The following is an 18254-nucleotide window of genomic DNA, read 5'->3' on the forward strand; positions in this document are numbered from 1 at the left end:
TTCGTCATCATCTTGAAGTATGATTGAAAAATGAATATCCCACATTAAAAGATCCTGCAGATATGTGGAAAGACCTTGAAAAAAAAAAGAATAGTCATGAAAAGACGGTGATACTTTCTCGAGCCCGATATGTTAGAGAAAAATTTTCTCGACCTTCCATGTCTCGAATGTGCTCTTGCAGCAGCAGTATCGAGAAAAAGAATTTAAAAATATTTTGAGCTAATTTCTTGCTTTCTTGTTGCTGAACGCAACAATGAGTTGCTCTTAAGAAATCATGAAGCGCGCCCAGATGACGCCGCCCCATTTCCTGAAGCAAATGCGGCAAATTATAACCCCAGAAGAGGTAAATGGCAAGATTTTGATAACAAGAAAAAATATGGAAGAAAAAGAAATTATGCTCACAAGAAAAGATCTCACCAGAAGTGGGATAAAGAAAGAAACAATGGGCAAAGTAAATCAATTGAGAATAAATGCTTCCGTTGTGGTAGAAAGGGCCATTGGTCACGTACCTATTGTACTCCAAGGCACCTAGTTGATCTTTATCAAGCATCCTTGAAAAGGGATGACAAAGGAAAGGAAACAATTTTTGTTTCAAATGATGAAAATTTTACCACTCATTATGATGTATCTAATTTCTTTAAGGATTCTGAAGGAAATATTGGCTATTTGATAAATGATGGAATAGTTTGATATGTGTATGTGTTTGTTAAGTATTCATGTGAATAATTTTATTGTGCATGTACTTCTACTCATTTTATTATAATTATCATTTGTCTTTGAAGATAAATGACAAGGACATATCCTGAAGATATTTGCCTTGCGGATAGTGCAAGTTCGCACACTATTCTTAAAAGTGATATATATTACCCATCTTGTGCCAAAAAAAGAGTATGTTAATACTATTATTGGCTCAGGCAATGTGATAGAAGGCTCCGGAAGAGCTATAATTTTGTTTCCTAGAGGAACAAAATTTATAATAAATAATCACATGCCATTGTAAACCAGAAGTTTACTAGCCCAAATGAATTCATAACTTGGCACGACCGATTGGGTCATCCGGGAACAACCATGATGAGGAGAATTATTGAAAACTCTCATGGACATTCACTAAAGAACCAGAAGATTCTTAAATCTAGTGAATTTTGTTGTGCTGCATATTCTCAATGGAAGTTAATTTTAAGGCCATCACCAGTAAAGATTGGATTTGAGTCCCCTGAATTCCTAGAAAGGATTCAAGGTGATATATGTGGACCTATTCATCCACCATGTGGATCTTTTAGATATTTTGTGGTCCTAATAGACGCATCTTCGAGATGGTCACATGTGTGCTTATTATCTTCTCGCAACCTGGCGTTTGCAAGATTACTGGCTCAAATTATTCGATTAAAAGCACAATTTTCAGAAAATCCAATCAAAGCAATTCGTCTTGATAATGCTGGTGAATTTACTTCCCAAGCTTTTGATGCTTATTGTATTACTAATGGAATAAGTGTTGAACATCTAGTAGCTTATGTTCACACACAAAATGGGTTAGCAGAATCACTTATTAAACGCCTCCAATTGATTGCTAGACCCTTGCTTATGAGAACAAATCTCCCAACCTCGGTTTGGGGCATGCTATTTTACATGCCGCAGCACTTATTCGTTTGAGGCCAACGAGTTACCATCAGTTCTCTCCCATGCAATTAGCATTTGGCCAGCAGCCGAATGTTTCCCATTTAAGAATATTTGGATGTGCGATATATGTTCCCATTACACCACCTAATCACACCAAAATGGGACCCCAAAGAAAATTGGAGATATATGTTGGATATGATTCTCCCTCTATAGTGAGGTATCTTGAGATACAAACGGGAGATGTATTTAAAGCTCGGTTTGCGGATTGTCATTTTGATGAATCAAAATTTCCAACATTAGGGGGAGAGAATAAGCTTCCTGAAAAGGAACTTAATTGGAATGCATCATCGTTGATGCATTTAGATCCTCAATCAGGGCAATGTGAACTAGAAGTTCAAAAGATTATACATTTGCAAAGAATAGCAAATGAATTGCCTGATGCATTTTTCGATACAAAGAGGATAACCAAATCTTATATACCAGCGAAAAATGCCCCAATTCGAATTGATGTCCCAGTAGGACAAGTAGCCACTGAAGCAAATTCACGCCAGAAGCGTGGCAGGGTGGAAAATGCCCCAATTCGAATTGATGTCCCAGTAGGACAAATAGCCACTGAAGCAAATACACGCCAGAAGCGTGGCAGGCCTGTCGGTTCCAAAGATAAAAATTCTCGAAAGAGAAAAGAGGTAAATATTATTCCTGTTGAAAAAGACATAGTAGTGACACCTGCAGTTGTCCAAAATTCTGATATAACGCCAGAAGACGTTCAGGTACCTGAAAATTGTGAAAATGATGAGATCTCGATAAATTATGTCTTTACAGGAGAGAAATTGGACCGAAATAAGACAATTGTCAATGAAATATTTGCATATAATGTGGCATTAAATATCATGCATGAAAGTAAGGATCTTGAGCCAAGATCAGTCGAAGAATATCGACAAAGGAATGATTGGCCAAAGTGGAAAGAAGCCATGAAGGCTGAATTAGACTCACTTGCAAAACGTGAAGTCTTTGGACCTGTAGTCCGTACACCTGAAGATGTAAAACCTGTTGGATACCGATGGGTATTTGTGAGAAAACGAAATGAGAAAAATGAAGTTGTGCGCTACAAAGCCCGACTTGTGGCACAAGGTTTTTCACAAAGGCCAGGTATAGATTATGAAGAAACGTATTTCCCTGTAGTGGATGCGATAACATTGCGTTATTTGGTCAGTTTATCTGCATATCATAAACTGCATATGCATTTAATGGATGTGGTAACAGCCTATTTATATGGCTCATTAGATCGGGATATCTATATGAAAGTCCCTGAAGGACTAAAGATATCTAAACCATCCAGTGAATATTCGCAAGGGTTATACTCAGTTAAATTGCAAAGATCTTTATATGGTCTAAAGCAATCTGGACGAATGTGGTATAATCGTCTTACTGAGTATCTGGCCAAAAACGGATTCAAGAATGATGATATCTGCCCATGTGTTTTCATAAAGAAAACTGCATCTGGGTTCATTATAATTACTGTGTACGTTGATGATTTAAATATCATTGGGACTCCTGAAGAGATCCCAACAATTATAAAAACTCTAAAAGAAGAGTTTGAGATGAAAGATCTTGGAAGGACTAAATTTTGTCTCGGCCTGCAGATCGAGCATATAAAAAATGGGATCTTTGTTCATCAATTCCGCCCTAAAAAAGAGAATGAAGATATTCTTGGTCCTGAAGTACCATATCTTAGTGCCATTGGAGCGCTAATGTATCTTGCTAATAATACGCGACCTGATATATCATTCGCGGTGAATTTACTAGCAAGGTATAGTTCCTCTCCAACCAGAAGACATTGGAGTGGAATCAAACAAATTTTTCGATATCTTCGTGGAACGGTTGATATGGGATTGTTTTATCCCTATGGATCCAAGTCACAATTAGTTGGCTATGCAGATGTTGGATATTTGTCTGATCCACATAAAGGGAGATCTCAAAGATGATATCTGTTCACATATGGTGGTACAACTATATCATAGAGGTCCATAAAACAGACAATTGCAGCAACATCCTCTAATCATGCTGAAATACTAACGATACATGAAGCTAGTCGTGAGTGTTTTTGGCTGAGGAGTGTGATCCAATATATTCTGTCATCATGTGCACTGGTTGATCAGAAGATAGGTCCAACTATCCTGTTTGAAGATAATACAGCATGCATTGCTCAACTTAAAGGCAGATATATCAAATGTGATAGAACAAAGTATATTGCTCCCAAATTCTTCTTCACTCATGATCTTCAAAATCAAGGGACAATTGATGTTCAACAGATCCGCTCAACTGACAATCTGGGAGATTTATTTACAAAGTCACTCCCAAAATCCTCCTTTGAAAGATTGGTACATGAGATCGGGATGCGCCGATTTCGAGACATTAAATGATATCAGCAAGAGGGGGAGACTGTACTGATTTGATATTGGTAAGAGGGGGAGACTGTACTCTTTTTTCCTTGGTCAGGTTTTTTCCCATTAGGTTTTTCTTGACAAGGTTTTTAATGAGGCAGTTCTCATCACTAAAGGATATTGTACTCTTTTTCCTTCACTAAGATTTTTTACCACTGGATTTTTCTTTAGTAAGGTTTTAACGAGACAATAATCCTAAATGGTCATCCAAGGGAAGTGTTGTGATAAGATCAAATGAGGTGGATGACCATCATTTAATATGGGCGGCTCACATTCTCAAGAGAGATTAATTTAATGAGAGTTGAAAATATTACTTCCTATGTGCATATAAATAGGGGTGTTATATGAAGCAATTTTTATTCCTCTTTCTTTATATTTTTTTAATTTATATTTGTTACCTCTTCTTTATTTATTTATTTAGTTATTTTATAACAATAACTTTTTTTATACTTTCAATGATTTTTATGAAACATAAGAACGTGCAGATAAATAGTAGACGCCGAGAGAAGAAAAAGAAAAAGGAAAAAATAATCATATTTATGTTAAAAAAAGAAACCAACCATAGAAAATTAGAAATATATATTTTTTTTACTTAAAAAAAAATTATATTATTTCTGATGCATATAAGGCAGAAGAAGAGAACTGAGAATGCAGAGACGAGGAGAGAGTGGGAAAAAAGAGAATGGAGGAAGCAAAAGGAGTAGTGAAGCACATAGTGGTGGCAAAGTTCAAGTACGATATTAGCCCTCAGCAGATTGAGGAACTCATCAATGGTTATGCCAATCTCGTCTCTCTCGTCCCTTCCATGAAAGCTTTCCAATGGTAAATGCTCTATACTCCTTTTCCCCTAACCTCTATATCTTACATCACTCCAATTAAGTCAAGATTAGCTTAATCAATGATTTGAGATCTGGTTAGTTAGGTTTCTCTTGAGTATTATATGTTTTGTCATCAATTTGGTGTTGTGGACTCTCAGCAGTGTTCAAATTTGGTACTGTTCAAGTCTTGCTGTGATCCTTAATTTCCTTCACTGAAATTGCGGGGTTTTCTAAGATCAAAGATCTATGATTTTCTGCATTCACGAGTCCTTTAGTGATGTTGGTACTTGGAATCATCTATTTGATTTATCTTTTGTTCTTTCCCTTTACTCATGAACTTGGAGATGACTATGGAATGATATTAAGGTTGGATTGGATAAGAGAGTGCTGCATTTTTTATTCTTATTTTTTGGTTCTTTGTTACTACTTCTGATTTTGACATTGCTTTGATGGAAAATTCTCCAAATCTTTATATCATTATCCAAGTCAATTCCAGATGATGTCTCAACTGTGTTGATGGCAATTACAGATGGAAACAATATGGTTTCGGTTTGGTCGCACCAAAATCTGAGAAAACATGCCATTGTTAGAGCTGGCATAGTATGCTTCATGGTTGTAAATTTTGACTCGTTTGAAGCCTTTTCATATTCAATAAGTTTCTCATGGATAATTATAACAGTTGTAATGGTAATTAGATATAAAATCATTTATATGCTTCTTCTTACAAGTTAGCTTTTGGGACAAATGGTTGGTGCATGTGATGAATCATTTCTCTCAAAAACTTCAAACTATTGGGTGAAGTATATGAATAATTTTATATCTAACAGTCACTTAGAGTAGCCTTGATGAAATAGAAGTCTGGATTCTAGTTAAAATTATGTGCTGTCACGCGATAAACAAGATTGAAGTTATCTAGATCTTTGGAAAATGTCATTTTACTATAGCATCTTACTTTCTAAAGTCTAAACATGCATGTGTATTCATTTTATTTAATGTGGAATTATGATTCCATTATTATAGGGGAAAGGATGTAAGTGCTGAGAACATGCATCAAGGTTTTACACACGTGTTTGAGTCAACTTTTGAGAGTACTGAAGGCGTTGCAGAGTATGTAGCTCACCCTGCACATGTTGAATATGCAAACTTGCTTCTTCCCTGTTTGGACAAAGTCATAGTCATTGATTATAAGCCTACCACACTTCACGTTTGATTCCAATGCTACTACAACTATGTGAGTGTGTGTTATGCCACCATTGTTGTGGTAGAACTTACAAACAAATAAATATGGTTTCCTCTGGGCAGCATTTGTGTACCTCTGTTATATATATATGTCAGTTTTTTTCTCTGTGACAATGGAGTTATTATTGTGTTGATTTTGATAAAGAATAAATGAACAATGAATGCCTCAAAGTAAGTCCTGCTTTTAGTCCACATGCTTGTGATTGAATAAATTTTTTACTATTTAAAAGTTTTAAGAATTGCAAGCTACCTACCAAATACCTCAAAAAAAAAAGGATGAATTGAATAGAGTACTCATAAGTCATAACCAACTGAACCAAGTAACTAACATTATTCATATAGAAAAAGAGCAACTAATGTTCCATGAAGTATAGTAGTCTTGAAATCCGTCGCAACTAAATTCAAAGTGTCAGTAGCTTTTTCTAACAAGAACAAATGTTTAGGCGGGCTACACCATTGATGTCCAGTCTCCATTGATTTCTCCAATGGTGACACAAATGAAGAGAATAGGAACACAGCCACCCCCACAATGAAAGGGTGTAAACCAGGCTTCAAGGGTGTAAACCAGGCTTCGCACTCAACTGAAACATTGTGGTATTGTGTTTGTATATGATATCATAAATGTAAATATAAACATTTAGAAAGTGTTGTCTTTCAGAATATAAACCCAAGAGCAACATGTGCCTTGTTCAATACTACCTTCTCAATTCACTCCCATCACTAAGGTGTTACAAACAATGAGTAATCGATCAAATTCGTTCTTGTTATCCAAATTGGTTCCAAAAGATTATTTTAATTAAATTTGTTTTTCAAAGATTTTAAATTAGTCTTATGAGTTATTCTATCACTTTTATTACTGACGACGTCAAAATTTACTAATGTGACACAATAAGTAACACCACATGGATAAGTTTATGCAATTAGATTAATCAATCCCAAATTAAAGGGAACTTTGAGTCGTTGAGGCATTGAAATCCTTCAATTTAAAGTTAATTTGATCTAATTTCATAAATTTATTATGTTAACACTCAATTAGAACAGTTAAGTGTGTGTTGTAACGTCACTTAATATGTCATATCAGCAAACTCTAACAAGTGATGAAAAGATTAATGTAACTAATTTAAAATCTTCAAAAGACAACCCAAGAAATTAAATCAGTTGGCCTTAGCCATACCGTTATCTATAGAAATACATATTTAGCATATCAATCTTTTTTATTATACTACTGTAAATAAATTTGATTATTCTCCTATTTTGAGGCTTAATTATGCTAATATGATAGGTTTGATTATTCTATTGTGCTGATTTTTAAGTTAGAAATTAGTATGCATAGATCAACTTAATAGGAGTCTTAGCCGAAATTCTTTTGCCAAATCTGCTCTAATCACTACAGAAAACATCTCAAAGATCTTTGTTGATTAACTCTTCTTCCAGCAAGTGTGAATATCATGGTAACAATAGAATCCACATTATCCCCTTCTTCCTCTCATACAAGTCAGCCAGTAACAAGGCTAACCTTTCTCCAAATTTATTACAAAAGCACTAATCACTTCATTTCACATAAAAATTTTAAAACAATTAATCACTGCAACTCTTACATCACTATTATCAAGAGTCTACAACTGTGTCAAGGTCTACAAAGATTCTAATGAAGAAATGACAGTTCAATCAAATGCTAACATGTTTTGCTATGTAATATCTTTAATAGCTGAGATGAATGATGCTTCTCAAAACGTGTCACATATCTTTCCAGGAACTTCTTGTCAGTCAGATAAAATGGTGTGGCTAAGCTAGCATCCTTCTTCATCAAACCTTTGGAGAGAAGATACTGCACAACCAATGCCCTTGGGATAATCCTTTCTTCCAAGCTCAATCCAAAGATTACCGGCGCCACGCACAGCACCGAAGGATCCCAACCAAGCTTACCAACCCAAAAGCTCATGACTGCTATGATTTTCTTCTCGGACCGAAGCATAAACTGCGCATGCTTCCTAAACACATCGGAAAATTGTTCCTCCGACCAGCCCCAAGTCTTACAGGCTTCAACTTTGGCATCCCACCCGGATTTCGCCACAGCCTTCTTGGCCATCAATGCCACACTGAAATTCATCAAAGAAGGATCAATCCCTAATTTCTTCACTTCTGCCACAGTTTTCCACAAAGTAGAAGTGGATAATATTGAAGGCCTGCATTGAAGCAAGCGCTTAATGTGGGAATGAGTTAAGCCCTCATCAAGAAGCAATTTCACATTCTTGCTTACATAGAAGTGACTAATGCATGCAGGGGATGAAATTACACAATTCATGGTTTTTTTATCAGAGGGTAAGAACCTCCTAATCAAATCAAAAGCAGGAACTATACGGTTCTTGAGGCCAAGAAGCAGTAATTCAGGGTAGCCAGTTACAATTCGGAGAATGTCAGAGTTAGAAGCACCTTTGGAGGCTAAAAATTGTAGCTTTGGTAAAATCCTTTTGTTAGGGTTACAGCGTAGGAGAGCCGGTACCCTAGTTGTTATTTTGGTGATTTGGGCATCTGAGAAACCGTGGGTTCTGAAAAATGCGATGATTGAATCGGCCTTGCTGGGTCTGATGGAATTGAAATGAACCTTGCTGAATAATTTGAGAGCAGATTCTTGGGAGAATCCACACTTATCTGTGAGGCACGATACTGATTGGGAAGTGGTTGAGATCAAGTGTGAGTGTTGGAAAAGAAAAAGGTGGCATTTTTGGGTTGCAGATGCAAATGGGTACACAGTAGCTCTTCCTAATCGAGATATGAACATCATAAAGATAATGAAAGTGGATTCAATCAATTCGGAGGAGTTTCAGAACCAGCGATTGCGATTAAAAAACCCTAACCCTTCAAAGTCCAAACCCAACGGCAAACGCTGGATAAATCATTTGAACAAATTCAGGGGGTTATTTTTTGGTATGGAAGTAACCCTAATAAGATAATTTTTGGTATTTATCTATTTTTAATATATAAAAATAAATGATTAAGTTTATTTACATTATTTTTAAAATATTAACATCGTTTATTTGGCCAAATTTTAGAATTAATTATTCAATTTTTTGTTAAATTAATTATTATTTTTAAATCAATAAAATATATATATACAAATAATAGAAATATATGTAAATTAAGGTATAAATTAACAATGATAATAATTAAAAATTAATAATGTCTAATTAAATTTGTAACCTACAAAGACATGAAATCTATATCCCTATATTTATTATAGGTTTAATTACTTTGCAGGTCCTTATAATTTCACCAAATTTTCAATTAGGTCTTATACTTTTTTTCTTTTCAATTGGGTCCCTATATGTTATTTTTTTTTTCAATTAAGTCCTGCCGTGAGAATAATGTTTAAGATAATACAATATTCTTGGTAAAAAACGAATATTTTTGTCATTTGGTTGGAGTAGCTAGCTGAACAAACATTAATTTTTCCAAAATACCAAAAGCACCCCTTACATTTTATCCCAAAAGAAAAAAAAAAAAACCTAAGTTGCTCTCTAGAGATCGCGTCCACTGCCGTCTCCTGCGTCGGTCCGTCGTCATCATCCGTCTCTGGCGTCATCTGCAACGGACGCTTGGTGGTCTGCTGTCCGTCGCCTCATTCTCTGCACTGGTCTGCTCTGCTTTGTTCTGTTCGGAGGTCTTCTGCGCCATTTGCCCGTCCAAGCCATTGCCGTCCCTCGCGGTGCTTTGCCTCGCCTGACGTCGCTGCGCCGCATGGAGCCGAGCCTCGTAGCACCTGGCCTCCCGTCCCCGCATTGTGCTTCTGCTCGATCTCTCTGTACTTGAACTGTTTGTAAGCAGGTGACAAAAAAAGCCTCTTTTTTCAGCTTTAAAACTTGATGTTTATGCTAATTTTATTTTTTTCAAAAATATGGCATTGATTGAGTATCTATTTGTTGAATTGATTTTTGGATTGTTTTGATATAATGGTTTTTTCAGGGTTTACAATATGGATATTTATGTACAGGAATTTTGTTAATTGGTGAATTGACATATAAATTAATTTTGCTGATGATGAATTTGGTTTATTTTTTATTGTTGATTGTTGTTGCTGTGATGATGCTGTTTTATTAGGATTCTGTTTCTCTTTTTTTTAATGTAGTGATGGAGATTCGGATTTTACCATAGACATATATCATGGTCGCAAGTTTCATGATATAGGGCATGGGCTAGAATATTTGGGGGAAAGAAAGTGGAAGAACATTCTCAAAGATCCCCAATTCACACCCTTTCTCACTTCACGTTACAAAATTCTCTTAAGTAACATTTTCAATTTCGCATCTTTAGGGTTTTAAATTTCACTGCAATGTGCCTAATTCTCCTTCGTGTATTTCGTTTTGTGGATAAATGGTGAAATTTGAGCGTGAAAAAACTGAATCAAGTGTTTATGATTTTTAATTTTTGTTCTTTTGTGGTAATTCTCCTGCTGGTGCTACCTAGCTGCTGCTGGTAATGCCATTGTTGTTTTGGGGAAGATGTTACTCTTGTCACCACTATGATTCATCAACCTGATTTTTCTGTTGCTGTTGGTGATTCCTCTCAAAATGATGAAGATGCCAAGAATCCTCCTGGGTATACGAATTAATGTCACTAATTCTATATGGATTATTGTAATTAAATGATGTGGATTAGAATTTTAGTTGTGGTTAAAACTGTTGTATGCCTCAATAAGATAAAAAATATATTTTGTTACTTTTGAATTATTCCGAGACTTGGTTGCTTTTGTTTATCTTCTCCCAGGTACAATGTAATGGTTTTAGAAGCGCTGTCAGCTCTGGGATCTAACTTGAATGCTATTGTTAACTCCATTGAGGTAAGATTATTCATTATTTTTTATCATAATGGTTTCAATACATCTATGGTTGATTGAAATGCTGTATATGTGAGATTATATGTTATATAGGTGTTGCATGTAAAAGCTGCGAATAGAAATGTGTTAAATATAGTTATGCATTTCTTATTTTTAGTGATGGGTATATGGAGGTGTATATGGAAGTGCCCGAAGAACCCCAAAGAGATGAATGGATCTCACAAAGATGGTTTTACTTTGACTTCTTTTGTTTCAAAAGTAGGATACCATGCTTTGATTGAAGTTTTTTGTGAAAAGGACTATCTTGTTGGGACACCTGATGAACTCAAGTATGCTTTTTCAGAATCTTTCTCGGCTTGAAAATTGGCCCTTATCAATGTTATTATTAATCTTATACAGTTATACTAGTTCAGAGTGTGGAGGCTGCAACACAAGAACTGATTTCTATATTATCTGTATTGCACTGAAAACTATGTTTTCTATGGTTTTCGATTTTTGATTTCAAATTTCAATAATACAAATTACATAGTCTTGTGATTTTCTATGGTGTACCATGATATGATAAAGACACAAACTATATTTGTAACAACCGCCCCTTCTAGAAACAAAATTTAAATTTGAAGTTTGAAAATCAGTTAGGAGATAAGTTTAGAATTTTGAAATTTTGGATAGGAACCCGGTAACCACCCTCAGTTTGAAATTTAAAATATCCCAACCACCCCATCCCCAAATGTATATAAATAGGGGAGCACCCATAGGTAGAAAATCACTTCTCTCAAACACTTATCTTCTCCCTTCTCTCTCTACAAAGAAATAACATTCTGTGGGCAAACACAAGAGGCAAGCTCAAAGAAGCGTTAGAAAAGAAGGTAGGGAATTATGTTTTTTTAAACGCTTGGCATGTGTTATGTTCCATTCTTTATTATTATTTTCTTCCATGTTATCATGACATTAATTTTCTCTCACTCACCTTTCATTCATGATGATCATGTCTCTCCACCATGCCATTCACGTCTTCTTGAATCGTTATTATATGTCTCCGTATGATGTTAATTCAATTATTTAAATTACCCTATTCCGTCATGTGCATCCATGTAACCTATTATACCATTATGTTATCATCATTCCCTTAAAGTCAAGAGTACATGCTTTCTCAAATATTTTATTTAAAAATTTAATCCTATGTGCATCTATGTGATCTCTTCTATCATTATTCCTTTAAAGTCAAGAGTACATGTTTTTCTTCAAAATATTTAATATTCTTATAATGTGCACTTATATGATTTTTCTCTTGTGTACGTTTAAAACAACCTAAATTAAACTGAGGGAATGACCCTTCGGTAAGGGAAGGTGGCCCCCAAAGACAAGATATCGATATGATCCTTCGGTAAGGGAAGGTGATCGATCGAGATGATCCTTCGGCAAGGGAAGGTGATCGAAAAACGTTTGGGATAAGAACCTTCGGTAAGGGAAGGGGACTATCCCATCAATTTTATATAATAATATATCTTTTATATAACTCTCTTCTTGTGTATGTCTAAATAACCTTGATTGTAAATTAAACTGAGGGAATGATCCTTCGGTAAGGGAAGGTGACCCCCAAAGACAAGATATCGATATGATCCTTCGGTAAGGGAAGGTGATCGCCAAAACGTTTGGGATAAGAACCTTCGGTAAGGGAAGGGGACTCCCACTTATACCGGTTTGAGCTCAATACCCTCCATATAAGTTATAAATTAAGAAAGAAAAAAGGCACGAATGAAAGCTTGAGTTCTATGTTTTCCTTAGATTTAATTATGATTATGTTGATGTTATCCTTCTGTTTTCCTATATGTTTTCCCTTTCTTTTACACACATGTTTTATAAAAAAGAAGATGCATATTACATGCCATGTTATACGCTTATTTTTAAAATCCCGCACGTGGGCTGGAGATGGATATGGAGGTGTTACATAGCACTCCTACTGAGACGTTAGGTTCTCACTACCTTTCTTTTCCCATACTATCTCCAGAGGAACATGGCACAGCGGATAGAGACGATGCAGTGCCTCCTCGAGGGTAACTTCTGAGTATGACCCCTCGAAGCACGCGTGGGTAGTTGCGACCACTACTACCGTGCTCCAAACTATCTACTTAGGTCGAGAACTCGTGGAAGAAGAACCCCAGCTGCCCGTCATAACCTTCCTAGATAGGGACGTTTCAACATCTAGGGAGCGGTCATCCAAGGTGGTACACCTTGAGTCCGACCCCGAGACCGAAGGAGAGAAATCCGACAACCCTGGCCAGAAGGAAGACACCATGGAGGAGGACCCAGAGGAGAAGTTGAACCCTTGTGGAAGCCCAAAGGTGGAATACGTGCCCTACTCCCCCATTTCGGCACCCCGTCGAGTTTTGGTTCATCCCACGCAACGGAACCGGGTCTTCACTGCGCGAAAGGGTGTTGGAAGGAGACCCCTGGTACCTCGATTCATAAATAACTGAAGAGTCCTGATCAAGGATGGGATAGGATGCAAGTATGGGAGCCTCTTCGACGAGATTAGTTTAGGACGTATTAGTTTCCCTTCTTGTTTTAGTTTACTATAAGTATTTCATACTCACGGTTAAGATACTATCTCATTTCTATTAAAATTCCAACGTTTTAGTGCTACCCATTTTCCGCTCTACGCGCATTTACTCCTTCCTTGCGTAACGATTTAGTCATTTCTTTGCTTAATCAAGTGTGGCACCTTATTTTAAAGACCCCCCCCCCACGATAGTATAAAACTTAGGGTGTTACATTATTGGTATCAGAGCAAAGTCGATCTTAGGAGATATGACTAATGAAGCCTCTTCCTATGGTTATCCAAAGGGAATGTCCAGCAGTTCCCCCACCCTCTACCGATGCACCCCAACGTCAAGGACGAGTCTTTGCCCTCAGCAGGTCTGTCAGAGGGTGTGCATCCTCATTTCAGGTAGATCATACCTTGCCAACCTAGTGTGCCTCCCTTTAGTAGGATTAGACATCATCCTAGGAATGGACTGGCTCAACGAAAACCGAGTCTTGTTAGATTGTTTTGAGAGAAAAGCCATCTTCCCTTCTCAATCCATACGAGACACACGTGACCTTCCAAGATCCTCCGAAGACACCAGTACGAGGCAAGAATATGCCTTGCTAAATTCGGTAAAAGAAGACTCCCATCAGGAGTTCTGTGAGATACCAGTAGTACACGACTTTTCAGATGTCTTTCCCGAAGATATACCCTCGTTTCCCCCAACACGAGAGGTTAAGTTCTCCATAGAATTGATACCTGGGACAGGGCCAATCTCCAGAGCCCCTTACCGGATGGCTCCAGTGGAGCTCACTGAACTGAAGAACCAACTAAGAGGAGCTGCTGCAAAAAGGATGCATCAGACCAAGCGTCTCTCCCTGGGGAGCTCCAGTAATTGTTTGTGAAGAAAAAGGACGGCAGCATGCGTCTCTGCGTGGACTATAGGTAACTCAACAAAATCACGGTGAAGAACAAGTATCCCCTCCCAAGAATAGATGGCTTAATGGACCAACTACAAGGTGCAACAGTGTTCTCAAAAATCGACCTGAGATCAGAGTATCATCAAATAAGGGTAAGAGAGGAAGACATTCCAAAGACAGCATTTCGAACGAAATACGGACACTACGAGTTCACAGTAATGTCTTTTGGGTTGACCAATGCCCCCGCCGTCTTTATGGACTACATGAATAGAATTTTTCGACCTTACCTCGACAGTTTCGTGGTGGTATTCATAGATGATATTTTGATTTTCTCCAAGACAGAAGAAGAACACAGGGAGCACTTGCGTGTAATACTGGGAACCCTTCGAGAGAAAAAAGTGGTACGCAAAACTATCCAAGTGTAAGTTTTGGATGAAGGAGGTACAATTTCTTGGACACATGGTTTCCAGTGACGGAATATCAGTGGATCCCAGTAAGATAGACTCGGTACTAAACTGGGAAAGGCCGACGTCAGTCACAGAAATAAGGAGTTTTTTTTAGGATTGGCGGGCTACTATAGAAGGTTCATAAGAGGGTTTTCTCAACTAGCCCTGCCGTTAACCCGTTTAACCAGGAAGGATACCCCGTTTGCTTGGACGCCAGACTGCGAAAGAAGCTTCCAAGAGTTAAAGTGTCGCTTGACATCCGCCCCAGTACTAGCCTTACCTAACCCCGACATGGCCTTCGAAGTTTACTGCGATGCCTCAGGACAAGGATTGGGTTGCGTACTAATGCAATGCAAAAAGGTAGTGGCGTATGCGTCAAGACAACTGAAGACCCACGAAGCCAACTATCCAACTCACGACCTCGAACTAGCCGCAATAGTATTTGCGCTGAAGACATGGAGGCATCATTTGTACGGAGTTAGGGTTTCAAGTATTCTCCAATCATAAGAGCTTAAAGTACCTGTTCGACCAGAAGGAACTCAACATGCGACAAAGGAGGTGGATGGAGTTTCTTAAAGATTATGACTTTGTTTTAAATTACCACTCAGGAAAGGCTAACTTGGTGGCTGACGCTCTGAGTCGGAAGGTACTCAAGGCATCATGGCTGATGATAAAAGAGGCAGAGTTGATAAGGAATTTCAGAGACATGAACTTACAAGTCACCCTCGCTCCAAAAAGCATACGTCTGAACCACTTAACAGTGGCAAGTCAATTCAAAGAACAAATAACTAAGGCACAGAGTTCCGACCCCAACTTTCAAGAAACCCTGCGCCTTGTCAAAGAAGGAAGATTGAAGGGCTTCACCGAAGGAGAGGACAAGGTATGGAGATACCAAGGTCGAATCTGTGTCCCAAGGGAAGGAGACCTTCAAAGCAAGATTGCGGAAGAAGCCCACAGAGGAGATTTTACCATTCATCCTGGCATGACGAAGATGTACCATGATTTGAAGAAGATGTTCTGGTGGCCAGGGATGAAAAAGGATTTAGCCACGATCGTGAATAAATGCCTGGTTTGTCAGAAGGTAAAAATCGAACATTAGAAACCATCAGGGGTATTGCAACCCCTTGGCATCCCGAAGTGGAAATGGGAAGACATATCGATGGATTTCGTCATGGGACTACCCCGTACTCAAGCAGGGCGTGACGCTATATGAGTCATCGTGGACCGGCTTACAAAGACTGCCCATTTTCTACCAGTTAAGGCGACCGACTCATTGGAAAGACTAGCCACGCTATATATCAGAGAGATCGTGAGGTTACATGGGGTACCAACGACCATAGTCTCGGATAGAGACCCAAGATTCACCTCGAGGTTTTGGAACGCATTGCAGAAGGCATTCGGGACGAAATTGTGCCTAAGCACGTCATACCACCCGCAAACAGATGGACAAACGGAGAGGACCATCCAGACGTTGGAAGACATGTTACGAGCTTGTGTCCTAGACAGACCAGGAAAGTGGGAGAGTCACCTACCACTGATCGAGTTTGCTTATAACAACAGTTACCATGGTAGCATCGGGATGGCACCATATGAGGCACTGTACGGGCAAAGATGCCAATCTCCTTTATGCTGGTACGGGCCAGAAGAGAAAGGCTACTTAGGACCGGAGTTAGTAAGACAGACCATGGAAGATATCAAGAGGATAAGAGAAAGAATGCGCACCGCCCAAAGTCGACAAAAGAGTTATGCAGATCAACGAAGGAAACCCCTCGAATTTCAGGAAGGCGATCACGTATTCCTAAAAATCACCCCCACCACCGGGGTAGGGAGGGCTCTTAAGGTACAAAAACTAAGCCCCCGGTACCTGGGTCCATTTCAAATCCTCCGGCGTATAGGAAAGTCGGCATACCATCTCGCCCTACCACCAAATCTATCAAGACTACATGACGTGTTCCATGTGTCCCAACTCCGAAAATACCAGCACGATCCAAGCCATGTGTTGCAGCAAGAGGATGTAACACTCAAAGACGACCTGACTTTTGAACTACCAGCCATAGAGATTGTAGACAGAAGCACGAAGCAACTAAAGAGCAAGACGATACGACTGGTAAAGGTGGCATGGGGTAGCGGCAATTCCAGAGACTACACATAGGAAAAAGAGGCAGACATGAGACAGAAGCTCCCGGACTTATTTACAGGTAACAATCGTGGTGAGGATCTCCTTTTCTCCCCAACAGTAAGAAAATTTCAGTAGGACCCCTAAGTTATTTAAACGACCCTTATCGACCAAGTTCAGACATGGAATTTGGGGACAAATTCTTTTCTTATGGGGGTGATAATGTAACAACCGCCCCTTCTAGAAACAAAATTTAAATTTGAAGTTTGAAAATCAGTTAGGAGATAAGTTTAGAATTTTGAAATTTTGGATAGGAACCCGGTAACCACCCTCAGTTTGAAATTTAAAATATCCCAACCACCCCATCCCCAAATGTATATAAATAGGGGAGCACCCATAGGTAGAAAATCACTTCTCTCAAACACTTATCTTCTCCCTTCTCTCTCTACAAAGAAATAACATTCTGTGGGCAAACACAAGAGGCAAGCTCAAAGAAGCGTTAGAAAAGAAGGTAGGGAATTATGTTTTTTTAAACGCTTGGCATGTGTTATGTTCCATTCTTTATTATTATTTTCTTCCATGTTATCATGACATTAATTTTCTCTCACTCACCTTTCATTCATGATGATCATGTCTCTCCACCATGCCATTCACGTCTTCTTGAATCGTTATTATATGTCTCCGTATGATGTTAATTCAATTATTTAAATTACCCTATTCCGTCATGTGCATCCATGTAACCTATTATACCATTATGTTATCATCATTCCCTTAAAGTCAAGAGTACATGCTTTCTCAAATATTTTATTTAAAAATTTAATCCTATGTGCATCTATGTGATCTCTTCTATCATTATTCCTTTAAAGTCAAGAGTACATGTTTTTCTTCAAAATATTTAATATTCTTATAATGTGCACTTATATGATTTTTCTCTTGTGTACGTTTAAAACAACCTAAATTAAACTGAGGGAATGACCCTTCGGTAAGGGAAGGTGGCCCCCAAAGACAAGATATCGATATGATCCTTCGGTAAGGGAAGGTGATCGATCGAGATGATCCTTCGGCAAGGGAAGGTGATCGAAAAACGTTTGGGATAAGAACCTTCGGTAAGGGAAGGGGACTATCCCATCAATTTTATATAATAATATATCTTTTATATAACTCTCTTCTTGTGTATGTCTAAATAACCTTGATTGTAAATTAAACTGAGGGAATGATCCTTCGGTAAGGGAAGGTGACCCCCAAAGACAAGATATCGATATGATCCTTCGGTAAGGGAAGGTGATCGATCGA

General features: G+C 38.1%; 1 protein-coding gene across 1 annotated transcript; it reads left to right on the forward strand.

The window, feature by feature from the left end:
• Positions 1 to 4430: 4430 nt before the first annotated feature.
• Positions 4431 to 6310, forward strand: LOC112723225 (stress-response A/B barrel domain-containing protein HS1). Its single transcript, XM_025774488.2, has 2 exons — positions 4431 to 4883; positions 5900 to 6310. The coding sequence occupies exons 1-2, from the start codon at positions 4744 to 4746 to the stop codon at positions 6087 to 6089; spliced, it is 330 nt and encodes a 109-aa protein (XP_025630273.1). The 5' UTR covers positions 4431 to 4743; the 3' UTR covers positions 6090 to 6310.
• Positions 6311 to 18254: the final 11944 nt, after the last annotated feature.

This window comes from Arachis hypogaea, chromosome 11, assembly GCF_003086295.3.
Source record: "Arachis hypogaea cultivar Tifrunner chromosome 11, arahy.Tifrunner.gnm2.J5K5, whole genome shotgun sequence".
Taxonomy (NCBI): domain Eukaryota; kingdom Viridiplantae; phylum Streptophyta; class Magnoliopsida; order Fabales; family Fabaceae; genus Arachis; species Arachis hypogaea.

Coding starts and splice junctions, on each gene's coding strand:
- LOC112723225 (XM_025774488.2), top strand. CDS start 4,744: ATGGAGGAAGCAAAAGGAGTAGTGAAGCACATAGTGGTGGCAAAGTTC. Junction 4,884..5,899: donor TCCATGAAAGCTTTCCAATG/GTAAATGCTCTA, acceptor CCATTATTATAG/GGGAAAGGATGTAAGTGCTG.